Source organism: Aethalodelphis obliquidens, unplaced genomic scaffold, assembly GCF_003676395.1.
Source record: "Aethalodelphis obliquidens isolate GAN/ISIS:26980383/991018 unplaced genomic scaffold, ASM367639v1 scaffold11, whole genome shotgun sequence".
Classification (NCBI taxonomy): Eukaryota; Metazoa; Chordata; class Mammalia; order Artiodactyla; family Delphinidae; genus Aethalodelphis; species Aethalodelphis obliquidens.
This window is the reverse complement of record NW_020837955.1, coordinates 26,888,893-26,906,114: the sequence shown is the minus strand read 5'-3', so window position 1 is coordinate 26,906,114 and position 17,222 is coordinate 26,888,893. Positions and strand designations below refer to the sequence as shown.

At 32.9% G+C, this 17,222-nt stretch overlaps 1 protein-coding gene across 6 annotated transcripts in view; it reads right to left on the bottom strand.

The window, feature by feature from the left end:
- SHOC2 (SHOC2 leucine rich repeat scaffold protein) overlaps positions 1 to 17,222 on the bottom strand; it is a 112,327-nt gene that overhangs the window by 29,577 nt on the left and 65,528 nt on the right. For 5 of the 6 annotated variants that reach the window (XM_027112565.1, XM_027112567.1, XM_027112564.1 and 2 more), the window contains exons 2-3: positions 14,982 to 15,912; positions 124 to 261 (exon numbers count right to left, since the gene is read on the bottom strand). In XM_027112565.1, the coding sequence (XP_026968366.1) occupies positions 124 to 261; positions 14,982 to 15,684 (841 nt within the window). In that variant the 5' untranslated portion in view covers positions 15,685 to 15,912. The remainder of the gene's footprint in view (positions 1 to 123; positions 262 to 14,981; positions 15,913 to 17,222) is intronic. The other variant, XM_027112568.1, reaches the window with a different exon arrangement.

Below are 17,222 nucleotides of genomic sequence, written 5' to 3'. Positions count from 1 at the left end.
ATACTGTCTTTTAGAAGTTTTACCACTTTGACAACACTGAATTTTAATTTTTTATTATCAAAATGGATTTTAATGTCCAAGTAGCTATAAATGATGAACAGTATCTTCTTTCTCCTCTCATACCTATAGTATCTGGGAGGTCTAGCAATTCATTGTGCTGCAAGTCAAGGTTGGTTATCTGTGTGCAGTTTCCAATCTCCTTTGGAAGGTGTTCAAGTTGATTGTGAGCTACATCCAGCGTAATGAGGTTACATAATTCACCTGTAAATTGACCAACATAAAAATTTAATAAGAATTTTTAAAGAATATATTAAATAATGAAAGAAAAAACATTTTCTATATCATAACTATACTTTTTCTGAAAAAGTAAAAGTCAAACACAAAATTTGAAGCTGTTATTTGAAATTGACATTTTACAAATACTGAATTATGAAGCTAATATAAGGTTATATGTCAATTATACCTAAAGAAAAAAGGAAAATGACATCTGATAATGTTAAAATGTTGGTTGTAAATCATTACCAACCAATATTATATATTTTTTTAACTTAAGTAACCAATTTAACCACATTTACATTTGTATATTCCATTACTTCAAAAAGAGCTTACTAATTTTTTAAACCAAATTCAACACAATAATATCAGATACATCTTGAGTTTAACTTGAGGGTCACCTTTACCTCAAAATATGTATGCTTTCAAATAAGCATATGTTCTGATGTTATATAAATATGTAAACTGAGATTTATAAATCAAAACTGCTTCTCAATTTAATAGTACTCCAAAAGGATAGAAAATAAGGTATTTTTCTCCTCATTCTGGTTGAAAGGACTGTATTTGGCAATTCAGATTATTCTTAGTGTTTTTCTGTCTTCAAAAACTTATTTATAAAAGTTATATTGGCTCTCTCATGATTTTCCTTTTTTTTTTTTGGCAGAGGTTGGAAATACTGAAAAAGTAAGATAAGCAAATGAAGTGCATAAAACTGAAAAATGGGTGTAGGGCATATTATTAAGCCACATATTACAAACATAAGCAACAAAAGAGAAAGTAAATTGGATTTCATCAAAATTTAACACTTACATGTATCAAAGGACACTATCAAGAGAATGAAAAGACAACCCACAGAATAGGAGGAAATATTTACAAATCACATATCTGCTAAGGGATTAATTATCCAGAATGTATAAAGAACTCCCATAATTCAACAACAAAAAAACAAACCACCCAATTTAAAAGTGGACAAAGAACTGGAACAGACATTTCTCCAAAGATACGCAAATGGCCAATAAACACATGAAAAGATGCTCAACATCACTAATCATTAAAAAATGCAAATCAATACGATGAGATACCACTTCATACCCATGAAGATGGCTACAATCAAAACAAACAAACAAAAAAACAAAGAAAACAAACAAACAAAACAAATGTTGGCAAGGATGTGGAGAAATTGGAATCCTTGTGCTTTACATCCAGGAGGCCCACCCCAGGTTCTCAGGGTGAAGATAAAAGTTCCCTCCTATTGTCACTTAGGCATATCATATTCAAAATCATATACAGATAATCAAAGACAAAGAGAAATTTCTGAAAGAAGATAGAGGGGGGAAAAAAAACACCTTACCTATATAGGAATAAGGATAAGAACACATTGGACTTCTCTTCAGTAACCATGCAAGCAACAAGAGAACGGAATGAAATATTTAAAGTGTTGAGAGAAAAAATGAAATCACCAACCTAAAGTCTATATCCAATGAAATTATCCTTCAAAGTAAAGGAGAAATAAAGACTTTCTCAGACAAACAGATATTGAGGGAATTTGTTGCCAGCAGACCTGTCTTGCAAGAAATATTAAAATAAGTTCTTCAGAAAGAAGGAAAATGATATAGGTCAGAAGCTCAGATCTACATAAAGAAAGGAAGAACTTTAGAGAAGTAATAAATAAAGACAAAATAAAATCTTTTATTTTCTTATTCTTAATCTAACAGATAACAGTTTGTTCAAAGTATTAACAGCAACAATATAGCAGGTGATTATAGATTAAGGATAAATGAAATGAATGACAGCAGTGTTACAAGGGACAGGAGGGAGGAACTGGGAATATTCTGTTATAAGGTACCCACACTACCCCTGAATGGTACAGTGTTGTTTGAAGGTGGACTTATGTTAGCTGTAAATCCATACTGCAAACTCCAGGGCAATCACACACATACATACATACAAACAAAAAAAATTAAAACAAGTATAAATGATATGTTAAGGAGAGAGAAAATGAAATAATACAAAATGCTCAATTAAACCCAGATAATGCAGAAAAATGGTGAAAGACAAAAAAAAAAAGAACAAGTTCAACTAACAGAAAACAGTTCCAAATATAGTTGATATTATAAAGCCACTATACTCCAATAAAAATTAATTTTAAAAAAGCCAACTAAATCAATAAACACTTTAAATGTGAATGTGAATGCACCAAAAAAAAGACAGAGACTATCAAAGTGGATTAAAAAACGAAACCCAACTAAATAGTACTGTCTTCGAAAAACCTACTTTACAGACACAGTGGATTAAAAATAAAGGGATGGAGAAAGAAATACAATGCTAATGTTAATCAAAAGAAAGCTGAAGTAGCTACATAGATTTCAGACAAAGTCAACTTCAAAGCAAGGAAAATTATCAGAGATATAGAAAGCATTACATAATGGTAAACAGAACATATCTCCAAGACATAATAATCCTTAAAGTGTAAGCAGCTGCTCATCTCCTCCATATCTAGTATAGTGCTTAGTACACAGAACCATGTTCAACTGAAAGAATAAATGATGATAACTGGGGAAAATAAAACTTGGATTCTAATACTCTTCAGGCCAGAAGTAATAAATGTTTTTTGTATTTGCCGCAACTTTTCTAATAATACTTGAAGTTGTTTCAGTTCCCATGAAAGTAAATCCCACTACTTTAAAGAAATATGCACAAATTCAAAAGTGTATAGAGTCCCAGCAAGTAAATAAAGCAAGTTGGGAGGAGACTGGCTAACTTCAGCCTATTCGGAACAGATATGATTCAACTCAGGTCAATTATTGCTACACTACAGGACTTCTCAACTTCAATACTGAAATACTTCGGACCAGATAATTCTTTGCTGTAGGAGGCTGTCCTGTGCATAAGCAGCATCCCCGGCCTTTACCCATAAGATGCCAATAGCACCTCCCCACCAAGTCATGACAATCAAAACTATCTCTAGACATTGACAAATGTCCTTTTTTGTAACACTGCCAAAATTGCCCCTGGTTGAGAATCACAGCAATGTTGGGACGAGAAAGCTCAATATTGTCCAATTCTCATGCTTGTCAAAAGAAGTTGGAAATTTATATTTTCATATAAAATCTTCTAATGTTCAAATACTAACAACTAATTTTTAGGTTGAAACAGAACAAAACACTGTGTTATCGAACGTATCTGTGGGCTTTTTTCAGTGTTCAGGATGCCAGTTTGACACCTCTGAACACAGAAGCAGATGAATTACCAATATCTTAGGACAGGAACTTACATATGACTATCTAATATTAAACTAAAAAATAAGTGTTTTTAAAAAGCAGGGAATATAATTATCTAGACTCAAATTAAGTTAAATCCTAAATCCTTTTTTGATTTATATAAGTCACCATATAATAACTGAATTATTTTGAGTATATATTCTCTCCCGAAAATTATCCTCCAGCAATACAACACTCTGCAAAGTCAGGAAATCATGTTAACACTGATACATTAAGAAGAGTGTCATCTAATAACACTAATACTTCTTTCTCACAATCTAGTAATGACGAAAAGTTTTGAAAATGCTTAAAACTCAGGAAATGTGATTTAAGTTTTTAACAGCATCAGCACACAAAAGTAACATGATTTTTAAATTTTATTTTAGTCCATGAAATACAATAAACTCACAAGTAAATTATATATATTATTGAGTTAAATTTGAAACTTTAGATTTTCCCCAAAATCCACGTATACATTTTAAAGGACTCATGCAAAACATTTTCTCTTAGGAACTTTGAATTTTCTTCAGTCTAATGAAAAAGATCTAAAAAACTTCAGGAAGTTTATAATTAATAAAAGACAGTTTCCAGGAAAATCTAAAATATTTTTGGAACTAATCCAAAATGTCCTATTAAATGCAATTAACAAAACATTTCTAGTGTGAGGAGAAAAAAAAAGGAGTTTAAGATCTCTCTTATTTAGAGCAACACTCCTAACTGCCCAAGCTTTTCTTGTTCATATTCAAATAATCAAAAACATTTGAAAATTCTGAATATATGATAAATTCTGCACTAGACAATACTGTGCCAGGATAAGAGCTCGTGCTACAAATCACAAAAGACAGAATATTAAATATTTAAGGAGTTCATAAACTACTTTCATACTATTTATTATTTCTATACTCTGTCCAGTTAGTTAGTACTTTAAACATTTATTTTACTATATGATCCAAATATTATTAACAAAATATAAGTTCATCTCAGATGGTTCTAAAGGACAATAATCAAGGTCTTAACAGTGACTTGTCTCTGGCTGGGTTGAAGAGTGGTTTTTATTTTCTACTTTATATATTTGTATTTTGTGATTTTTCCTTGTTTTTACACATTTTTTAATCCAAAGAGGAAAAAAAAAGGAAGATTCAAGAGGTAAATACTAGCAGTCTCTCCTACACTGTACATGGAAGAGCATTTTTTGACTCTTAAATAGAAGTTTCCTGTCTGTGGAGCAGATGTATCTTTTAGTGAAAATGAACACATCATGTTATCATATTGATGACACGAGCCATTAATACGATACATCTTATGACTCATATTCCATATTTAGTAAGCAATCTTTTAAGTTTGACTTCCTACATAGATTTGCCTACAGAGAGAACACGGACTTCATTCACTGATCCATTCTACAAATACTTATTAAGCACCTACCATGTACTAGGCACTATTCTAGGGACTGAAGATACAATAGGGAAAAAAGAGGTAAAATTCCTGCCTTTGGGCTTCTCTGGTGGTGCAGTGGTTGAGAGTCCGCCTGCCGATGCAGAGGACATGGGTTCGTGCCCCAGTCCGGGAAGATCCCACATGCCGCGGAGCGGCTGGGCCCGTGAGCCATGGCCACTGAGCCTGCGCGTCCGGAGCCTGTGCTCCGCAACGGGAGAGGCCACAACAGTGAGAGGCCCGCGTACCGCAAACAAACAAAAAAAACAAAAAAAAAATTCCTGCCTTCATGGAACTTATATTTTAATATGGAAAAAATAAATAATATATAACCAAGGTGAGGACGTATAAAAGCTATAAAAGAAAATAAAGCAGGATAAAAGAGTGTGATGGGGGAAGGGGAGATTAGAGATATTGATAGTAAGTAGAAGGGGAAAGTAACCCCGATGGAGTAGCATTTGAGTATACACCTGAATAATGGGAGAAGAAACAAACAATGGAAATATCTGGGGGAAGCTGAGTGAACAGCAAACACAAAGACTCTGAGGCAAGAGAGGAGTTCAAAACACAACAGAAAGCCAGTATGGCTGGAAGAATGAGTAAGGAAGAAAGTGATAGGAGATGAAGCAGCCCGGAGTCAGGGTCTTGTGGGCTAAGGTAAGGACTTCAGCTTTGACTAAGGCGGTAGTGGTGAGGGTAGTAAGAGTAGTTTTTTTGTTTGTTTTTAGAGCAGTTTCAGGTCTACAGAAAAACTGCACATAAAGTACAGAGTTCCCACATACCCCACCTCCCCACAGTTTCCACTATTATTAACATCCTGCATTTGGTGCATTTGTTACAGTTGATGAACCAACATTTATACATTATTATTATTAACTAGAAGTCCATATTTTACATCACCACCCACTCTTTGTGTTGTCCAGTTCTACAGGTTTTGATAAGTGTATAATATCATGTATCCATCATCATAGTATCATACAGAAGTTTCACTGCTCTAAAAATCCCCTGTGCTTCACTACTCATTGATCCATCTCTCTCCTGGGGCCCTTGGCAACCATCGATCTTTTATTTTGCCTTTTCCAGAATGTTGTATAGTTGGAATCATATAATATGCAGCTTTTCCAGATTGACTTCTTTCATTTAGCAATATGCATTTAAGGTTCCTCCATGTCTTTTTGTAGCTTGATAGTTCATTTCTTTTTTACCACTGAACAAATATTCCATTGTATGGGTGTACTAGTTTACTATTCACTCGTTTATTGAAGGACATCTTGGTTACTTCCAATTTTTAACAATTATGAATAGAACAGCTAAAAACATTTTGTGTACAGTTTTTTGCATAGACATAAGTTTTCAACTCATCTGAGTAAATAGGAGCATGATTGATAGATTGTATGGTGAGACTATGTTTAGTTTTGGAAGAAACTGCCACTGTCTTCGTCTTCCAAAGTGTCTGTACCACTTTGCATTCCCACAGTTAATGAATGAGAGTTTGCACCAGCATTTGGTATTGTTCAACCAAAAACAATAGAATGAATAAATAAAATCATGGTATATTCACACTATGAAATATTATGCAGTAATGAGAAGGAATATTCTCTAACTATATACACCAATATGATAAATAATGTGAAGGACAGCTCTTCCTTATAGAAGAATTTCAATTAATAAATGCAAAAGGAACAAGGGAAATTTTAAAAAATCATCATTAGAATATAGTAATAATTGTTTTGGGGAAGAACCACCAAGGAACCCTCAGTATTTGTTTTGCAATTTTTCTTTACCTCTAAAATTTGTCCAAAATGGATAGCTTAAAAAAGATAAAGTTTAGGGCTTCCCTGGTGGCGCAGTGGTTGAGAGTCCGTCTGCCGATGCAGGGGACGCGGGTTTGTGCCCCGGTCCGGGAGGATCCCACATGCCGCGGAGCAGCTGAGCCCGTGAGCCATGGCCGCTGAGCCTGTGCATCCGGAGCCTGTGCTCCGCAACGGGAGAGGCCACAACAGTGAGAGGCCCGCGTGCCACAAAAAAAAAAAAAAAAAGATAAAGTTTAAAGTAAAAACGATGGCAATATATTATTATGGGATTTATGATATATGAATAACATAATATATATAACGTATATTGTCATATATTGTATGACAATAATGGCACAAAAAACAGGAGAAACAGAAGTGTTCTATTGTAAGGTTCTTAGGATACATGTAAAGTGGTATAATATTATATAAATGTAGACTGTATTGTTATGATATGCACTGTAAATATTAGAGCAGACACTTAAAAGAGGTATCAGAGATGTATAACTAATATGCAGCAGTTGAGATAAGTGGAATCTATAAAAACAATCCAAAAGAAGGCATGAAATGAAGGGTAAAAGGAAAAGTAACAAATGGCACAAATAGAAAATAGCCAGCCAGCTGACAGATTTAAACCAATCATATTGATAACTATATTAAATGTAAATGGTCTAAACCCTCCAATTAAGACAAACTGTCACAATAAAACAAGAGACCTAACCATGTGATGTCTACAAGAAACAATTTTAAATACATATAAAGACACAAAAAGTAAAAAGATAGAAAAAGATATGGCTATATCAAATAAAATCAGAATTTAGAAAAAAGAGATACTACCAGAAATATTACCATAAAGACAGATGGTTCATAATGATATAAACTGCATCAGAAAAAAAAAAATCCTAAGTATATATACAACTAGTAACAGAGTTTCAAAATGTAAGAAGCAAAAATAATAGCACTAGTGGGAGAAAGACAAATCTACTACTATAGTTGGGTATTTCAACACTCATTTCTTACTAATTGAAGAAAAAAGTAGATAGAAAATCGATAAGGGTATACAAGAAATTAATAACATCATCAACCAATTTGACCTTGCTCCAAAAATAACAGCAAAATGCACCTTCTTTTCAACTGCATATAGAACATTTACCAAGACAGACTGTATTTTATAAATCAGTAACAAAAAATAGGGAATTCCCTGGCAGTCCCAGTGGTTAGGACTCCACACCTTCATTGCTGAGGGTTCAGGTTCGATCCCTGGTCAGGGAATTAGGATCCCACAAGCTGCATGGTGCAGCCAAAAAGTTAAAAAAGGGAAAAAAAAAATATGAAAACATCTCTGAAATACTTGGAAATTGAGCAATGCACTGTTAAATAATCCATGGATTAGAGAATAACAAGAGATATTTAGAAAATACTTTGAACTAAATAATAACGAAAACAGAACATATCAAAATGTATGTGCTGCTGCTAAAATAGTACTTGGAGGTTTATAGCTATCAATGCCCTTACATAATGCAAAGAAGAAAGATACAAAATCAATCTAACAACTTAAGACAGAAGACAAAGGACATATTAAACATAAAGTAATAAGGAACTAGATAATTAAGAGCAGAAAACAAAAAAAATGGAAGATAATTTAAAAAATAATAAAACCAAAAGCAGTTTTTTTGAAAGGACCAATAAAGCCAATATCAGGAATGAATGAAAGAGGGATGTGATAATATATATATTACAAACTTTAGAAGAATAAAGAACCATTATGAACTTTATGCCAAAAAATTCAACAGATCAAATAAAATAGACAAATGCTTTGACAGATTCAAACTATCAAAGTTCAACTGAGAAGAAACAGAAAACCCAAATAACTTCCTATTAAATTAGTCATTTAAAACCTTCCTACCAAGAAAACCCCAGTCCCAGATTACAAGACTGATAAATTCTTCTAAACATTTGAAGACATAATACTAATTCTTCACAAACTCTTCCAGAACATAAAAGAGGAACACTTTCCAACTCATTCCACAATATGAAGCCAGCACTGCCCTGATAGAAAACCATTACAAAAAAACAGAAGAAAAAAAAGAAATTACAGATCAATATCCATGATGAATATAAATGCAAAAACTCTTTAAATTTTAGTAAATTAAACCTAGCAACATACAGAAAGGCCCTATTAAAACATATCTATTAACAGGCACTCAAATACTGGTAAATAAATAATTTAGGTTTCTTTCATAAGTTGTGGCCTTCCGTATATTATCATTTGACTCACGTTAATAAGGACGCTTACATTTTTAAAGTAACTCTCGTTCCTGAGCTTATAGGGTTACTTTTCAAACATTCAGAGCTTAGCTCTATAAAAATCACATCAAATCTTACTAAAATACATTTGTAAAACTACATAATTAACAAGGGCTGGAAATACTTATTACACAAGCTTGAATAGATTTAGGGACTTAGGTCAGAATACACACTATTATATTTGCATAAATTTGTCTTGAAAGCTTAATTCTCCCTTTCATTGCAAAGAAAACTTTAGTAGTTCTTCTGAGCAAGTGCTTCTGTAACTAAGCAACATGGACAACAGTGTCTATATTCTTTGAATGGATAGCATGCTATCATTAGAGTACAATGATTGCCCTCCTCCCTATACCTTAGCAGTGTGGGAAGTCAAATGTATCCTCTGGTTCTATCAGATCCTTCTAAGATGGTTGAAGTGTTTTTTTCTGTTCTCTTACATCCTCCTTTAGCAATAAGAGTAACTTTTCCAGGTTTCTGTTGTTTAGTGAAACTCCTGACAATTTGATAACAATCAACTAAGTTAACAGTTCATTTCTAGGCCTCTAAGGTTTCTTACTGATTTCCAGTGAAAAGAAGTTATTTATTAACAACTATGAACTCCCTTTCCTGATTTCGTTTTCCTGCCAAACTAAGTTACTCATTAGCACTTGTACAAAACACTCAAATGAGATCATTAAATAATGTTACCTGGACCATGAAAGCAATTGCAGCACCTCTGGCAGTCCTAGGAGAACTTCAAGAATTTTAGGAACTAAGGGTTACAATTTGGGTTAATATTAAAAATTGGGTAATAGTATTTGGCTTCACTAAATTCACTTCAAGCCACATTTACTGAAAACCCACCGTTTATTACCTGCAAAAATTCATAGAAAATTACATAATAGGGAATTAAATAAGATCTCTAAGGTCCTTCAACTTAAAAAAATTGCTGATTCTGTTCTTAGTATTTTTATATATATTGATTATACATACATATTTATTATATATTACTTGACATAAAAAATAACTGCAGTACTATAGTATATATAGTAGAAAATTGATTGTTTTCAATAAATGTTAATGAGTCATATGGGTTAAAAAATTGCTGTTTCTAATTTCTCATATATCTGAATGCTGTGAGAGGTTTTTTTTAATGAGTAAAAATGATCTGGGTTCTCAAAAAGCATACATAACATAGCAGATCATTCTCCTAAGAGAAATTTACACAAAATTGTATACAATATAAATGATGTAGCATTTTATTGAACATACAATATATAGGACAGATTTTTTTAAGATTCCCTCTAACTTAGCCGTTTTTATAAATAATAATAGGAGGAAACTTTAAGGAGAAGCAATCTTAAACCAGCCTTTAATTCAATGAAGGAAAAGTTGTAGGAATATTAGTAAGAGACAAAGATGGAGTTTATTTCTGGTTTCAAAGAGTAATCATTTTCTTTCTAGAAAAATAAAATCATTTAAAACTTCACTAATCAGAGTTTCCTTAAGTAAAGTGATTAATTATTCAAACTGACAACCTGATGACCCTCACTCTAATCTATTCAGGCCCACCCAAAAAAATTTACAAAAGCACATCTCTAACATGAAACTCAAAGGAACCAGGCCAATTGCGGGGGGGTGGGGTGGGGGGGGGGGGGCGGGGCAGGGAAGGATGGGGTAAGGGAGTGGTTATTCACTGTTTTCCCTCTGAAAACATGATTTCTTGAGTGCCTTGGTGTTCAGTGAAGAGTCTCTTTCAAGATTAAAAATGGTGAAAGGAGGTATGGGCAGGAATAATGAAACACTAATCTAAAAAAGCAATGACTAAGGTTTCCATCTATCTTATTTAACACAAAAAGATAGGACATTTACTTTATTTGTCCATGACTTACCATACAAAAGGAAAAAAGTAAGTCAATATTACCAAGTGAAGAGTTTTCTTGGCTGCTCTCTAATGTATTATGTCTGGCTCTTCGTATGTCTTTCAGTATCCTTTTACTGCTTTCTGCCAGTATTCACCCACGTGAATATGCATCATTAGTATCAAATCACATGGCATTAATAAAGATACTATTAATGCTTAAACAGGTATTCAGATTTTAACATAATTTCCCTATAAAGGCAACAGCACAGCTGCTAAATTCCAAATACATTATTTAAACTAAATACTAGGCTATGTTTCACAAACTTCTAATTCACACAAACTTCTAATTCACATTCCTCAAATATACTGCTGAACACAAACTGGATGGCATGATTGAAAGTGGTATACTCATAAAAACAACAGAGAAGAATAAGCACTTAATATGCATAATATAAATCTAATATATATATATCTCTATAATAATGTGGATCTAATACGTATAAATGAAAGTTTAACAAAATGATAATTAGCATATATTTTGAATTGTAAATTCTCTTGTTATGAGTTTCAGCAGTAAGTCAAATTGCATTAAAGACGTATAACTTTTAGAAATGTCAAATTCCATTTTATTTGATCTGGGTGCATGAGTCTTATTTTGTAAGCATTCTCAAAGGAGCTCAGGATTTTGGGGGTTTTTTTGTAATTAAAAAAGCAGTAAAGCAAGATCTGCATCACAGAAAATAACTATTTCTGTCTTTCCTTTATAATAAAAGATAGCCTTCAAGAGTTAAAAACAAATCAATAATAATCAGGAAACTATAAATAAAAAACATAATGAGATACCACTTCACACTCATGGAATGGCTATAATAAAAAAAGACAGATAATCACAAGAATGTTGACGATATAGAGGAATTGGAACCCTCATACACTGCTAATGGGAAGGTAAAATGGTGTAGCCACTTAAGAAAATAGTCCAGTATTTCCTCGAAAGATTAAACATAGAGTTACCATATGACTCAGTAAATCTACTTCTAGGTATACACCGAAGAGAAATGAAAACAAATGTCTACACAAAAACTTTTACACAAATGTTCATAGTAATTTTATTCATAATAGCCAGAAAGTGAAAACAACCCAAATGTTCAACAACTGATGAGTGGATAAACAAAATGTGGTATAATCATACAGTGGAATATCATTCAGCAATAAAAAGGAACGATGTACTGATAGATGCTATGACCTGGATGAATTTTGAAAACATTATGCTAAGTGAAAGAAGCTAGCCACCAAAAACTATATATTTTATGATTCCATTTATATGAAATGTCCAGAATAGGTAAATTTATAGAAAAAGAAAGTAGATTAGTGTTTGCCTAGGGCTAAGGAGTTGGGAGAAAACATGGGTGGGGTGGGGTAACTGCCAAACAGAACAGAGTTTCTTTCTGGGGTGATGAAAATCTCCCATAATTGTTTGTGATAGTGAACAAGTCTGTGAACATGCTAAAACCCACTGAATTGTATACTTCGAATGCATTAATCATATGGTATGTGAATTATATCTCAATTAAGCTGTTAACATTGTCCCCTCTCAAAAAAAAAAAAATCTACTGTAATAGCTTTCAACTGCAGCTACACTTGGAATAACCCAACTTACTCATTAAAAGTACAGATCCCCTGGACCTGCCAGACCAGTAAATCATAATCTATGGGATGAGACCCACTCTTCTAGACTAGTGGGAGCAGTACAGTGAGACCTAGATTCAAACTCTGACTATGCCATCTTCTTAACTGTATGATCTTTAGTAAATTATCTAATCTCACTAAATTTTCAGTTCCTTTTTCAGTACAATGAGGTGAGAAGTACCTATTTCACTGGATTACTGTAAGAATTTAATGAGATATTAGACGTAAATTTACGTGTACAAAATAGTGTATGTTTTATGACATACTGTGCTCAAACAACAGCTACTCTTATTATTACAATTATGTTATTTTTACTAGATCTTTATTTTCTTTTTCCCTATAAGGAAACATAACGCAGACTTCAGCAATGTTTGTCCCAAATCCATGCATGTAAGTTAAACCTTATAAATTCTAACTCCTTATAAGAAATATTGTTTTATTTTTTAAAGCAGTTTACTTTCTATCTGATGCCCTGCTCGGAATAAAATAAATGACATTTATGAAGTTACTATTTTTATAGAAATACAGAAATTACAAGAACACAAAACTTCAATGTCACTAATGGTGGGAGGGTGCTCATTAAAAAACAAATCAATGGTTATTTTATAAATTACAAATTTAGGAATAAAGTTCCAAAGATTAGGCAGCCACAAAAATCAACCATTTAATTAAATATAATTTGCCAATTTTTAAAAATAAATTCACTTTTTAGTAAAAATGTTGTAACCATCTGCTCAAGAACAAAGTGAAGTAAATTTAAAGTCCTATGAAATAATTTCCTGCTTAAGAAATGCATGTTCTTAATTCCCAGGTAATTTGACAACATCTTCTAAAGAAAAAAAAAAATCCTCAAAGAAAGACTTTCATATGAATGAAAGCCAACGTTTTAGAATGGAGTGTAACACATGCACAAAACAACAATAAGTACAAAGACTGGAAATAACATTTTATATTTCTACATAAAAATTCAGCATTTCTTTCCCCAACAGCTTATAATTCTATTCTACAATGAGTCATACAAACAGGTCAAATTTTGACTGAATCTGGTACAAAAATCAAATGTCATTCAACAACCACATTGTTATCTGAAGACATGGAAAGGAACATATCCATTCGAATTCCTAGGGATATTTTAGTATCTCATAAGTGTGTCACACTTTATAAATACAAGTACATTGCTTGAGAAAAATGACTGTGGATTTTCTAAATACATTTAATTAAACCAAAATTAAATTAAGTGTCTGGTTAGAGCTAAATATAATAGAACACCATACCTAAAATTTAAACTGCATCTTTCTCAAAGCTAAATAAAAATTTTGAAACACCCAGAGAATATTATATCTCTACATAGCTGCACAGCCTAAAAACAAAGTTTCCTTCATCACCCACTATAAGACCAATGCTCAACCAATATATTTAACCTGTTTTATTCAGAATAAATTTGTGTTTCACACAAAAAAGGGAAACTTCCCTTTAAAAGCTGTATAATCAATTTTTATGTCAATTTTTCAAACTCTCATAAAAAGGGCCCACAAAGATAATACCGTCTATCAATTTCTCAAAATCGGTAAGTCAACGGTTGACTACATTCCAAAAGTTGCTGAAATTTTTTTTTAATTAAAAATATCAAAACAACTAACTTCTTTTTACTGACTTGTTTACACATGTGTATTTCCTATTTTTTATTCTACTATCTATTCTTTTAAAAACAGTCCCCTTTTTTCAGTACAATTTAGCTTTACATATAAAAACAAGAATGAAATCTACCGAAATACTAACAGTGTTGGCATTAACTATTGCTAACTTTTCTACTTTTCTGTATCCTTAGATTGTTTTTAATGAACATGTAAGTACTTTCAAAATGAAATTTTCTTTTCAACTTTCTTACAACCCTGCTTCTTCACAAGGCTCTGATATGCCAATCTTTTGTGGTAAATTAGGTAGAAAAGTAATATGAATTTAAACAAACACTTTTTAGGTAAAAAAGAAGGTGTCAGAGAATGAGAAAATGCAGGCTTAAAGCATCTTATATAATCATATCTTGTAAATACTTTAAAAACAGGTGGTAACAATTAAAAAATTAGGTAAAAATTCTTTTTCTGCTTCAAATTTACTTTTTTCCAATGAAAATGAAAGCAGATTAGATTTGTGTGAAAAAGGCCCAATTACATATACATTCTAACTAATTATCTAGGTCTATAAAATAATCTCAAACCATGTACTATTAATACCGCTATAACTGATTAAACCATAAAGAAGACAAAACTTAGAAACCAGCTGTTTTTTAGACAAGTATCAGATATTTTCTGATATGGAAAAGCACTGGACAAAATTATTGGGCATAACAAATACTACAAACAATAATAGTAACCCAAGGCCTCTTACCAATTTCAGCAGGTAGTTGTTTGATTTTGTTCTCTCGAATGCTAAGCATGCTGAGTTTTGACAGGTTTTTGATGTCTTTTTCCACAGTAGTTATTCGATTAAAGCGAAGGTAAAGAGTGGTAAGAGAATCCAGCCTATACACCACTGAAGGAATTTCTCTCAGTTTATTATGCCGTAAATCAAGCATCCGCAGCTTCTTCAAGTTATCAAGAGAGTCAGGCAAACTGGTAAGTGAATTTTCACTTAGAGCAAGTGTCATGAGATTTACTAGACAGCCCACTTCTGCTGGGAGGGACTGTAATTTGTTGCTATATAAATAAAGTTCTGTTAATTGAGTCAACTCTTTGATTGATGATGGCAATATGTGTATAGACCTCTTGGATAAGTCCAAACGCATTGAGTTCTCTTCCCGGCATTTGTTGAGCTCTTTAATCACCTCTGCATTGCTAGATTTCTTTCTAGTCCCAGGTGCTGGATTTGGCCGTTTGATCGTATTATCAACTGAAAAAGCCACCCCTGGTTGGGCAGCACTGGAGTCCTTCTTTCCATCTTTGGCATCTTTCCCTTTGGTCTTAGGTTCTTTTTCTTTGCTCTCTTTCCCAAAACCTCCAGAGGCTTTTGCCTCCTTTTCTCTTTCCTTGGCTGATGGTGCTTTGGGATCTTTCTCTTTAGAGTCTTTTTCTTTTCCTAAACTACTACTCATGGTGACTCAAGCTTGGGCAAAAACTACATGAACTCCTTTTATTTGCCAACAGCAGAAACTGGAATTCAAAGATGAAGAGACAAAAATCCTACACAATCAAAAAAGGTGTTGGCTTCAAGAAGTAATCGCCATCTGTTACGTGTTGGATCTAAAAGCACTATGCCCATTTCTGATAACTCATTCCAACTGGTAAAATGGTGCTGGTCAATCAATGATTCATTAGAATTCCTGAAATATAATACAGAGAGAGTATTATATTACTTTAGGTTATAAATTTATATTAAGTAAATGGGCTCTGAAAAACAATCTTACTGAAAATTTTGCTATTTTCCTAAGATTTGATACAGTAAATATTTATCGAACACCTTCTACTTTGCAAAATCCATTGAAAAATTATAAAAATTAACAAGGCGGGCTCTCTCTTTAAGGAATTTACAATCTAACAGGAAGAGGTAAGATAGGTATGCAAGTCACCAAACTGCAAATGTTTTTAAGAGCTGAAAAGTGGGAGAAATCACAACAGCAGCTAATGTCTGAGTGCTTTCTATGTACAAGCACTATTGTATGGAATTTACAAACATTATAACTGCTCTATGAGATAAATTCTTATCTCTATTTTACATACAGGGACGACTGAGGCACAGAAATATTTTTAGTAATTAGCTTTGTGATCCTGGAAAAGTGGCAGAGCTAAGATTCCAATGTAGGTGGTACACTGCCTATATTCTTAATCACTACGGTAAAACTGCTCTATCTGCAGCTAATTACCAGATTCTAGGAACTGCAAAGGTAGCTTTTTTAGTTGATAGTGAGAAGGATTAAAGGTTCTTAGAAGTAGAAAATGTTCACTGGTAACATGACTGACCCAAAATGATCCACAAAGATTGAAAAGATGAGGGGAGATGGAAGTGAGACAGCACTAACCTAATAAGATCTATTCTTGGTATAAGATTATAATGATGATTATCACATTTAATAATTATTTACTTAAAAAACCACATCAATAGACCATATATACTAAATATATTCCTTAGTCTTACCTTAAATGCCGATGTGAAAGCTTTACAATATTGAATCTTGAATTACAATAAACAAGACTTCTGATTCCATACAAGATGGAATAAGCCCACTCTACCTTGTTCCTCACATTAATTACAACTTAAAACCCTGACAAAATACATGAAGCAACTAGCAGAATATTCTGAAAGGTAGAGAAAAGAAGGCAGACTGGTTAGGAACCTTGGTTTGCAGATGACCTGGTGGTTAGTACTCTAGGGGTTTTTTGTTTTGCTTTGTTTTTATTTCCTATATATCCTGGCCTGGGCAGTAGAGAAGCCCATAAACACAAAACACCAATAAGCATGGACTAAAACAAGGTCCAAGAAAAGTCTGCTGTCTCTAGTCAAAGGACTATGAAGAGAATAGCACTGCAGGATGGAACCCTTTTGACTATACCCCTCCTTATTCCACTTGAACACCACAGAAGAAGTCTGTCCCACCCCTCCCAACTGGCACTGAGGCCACAAAGACTGTAGAGT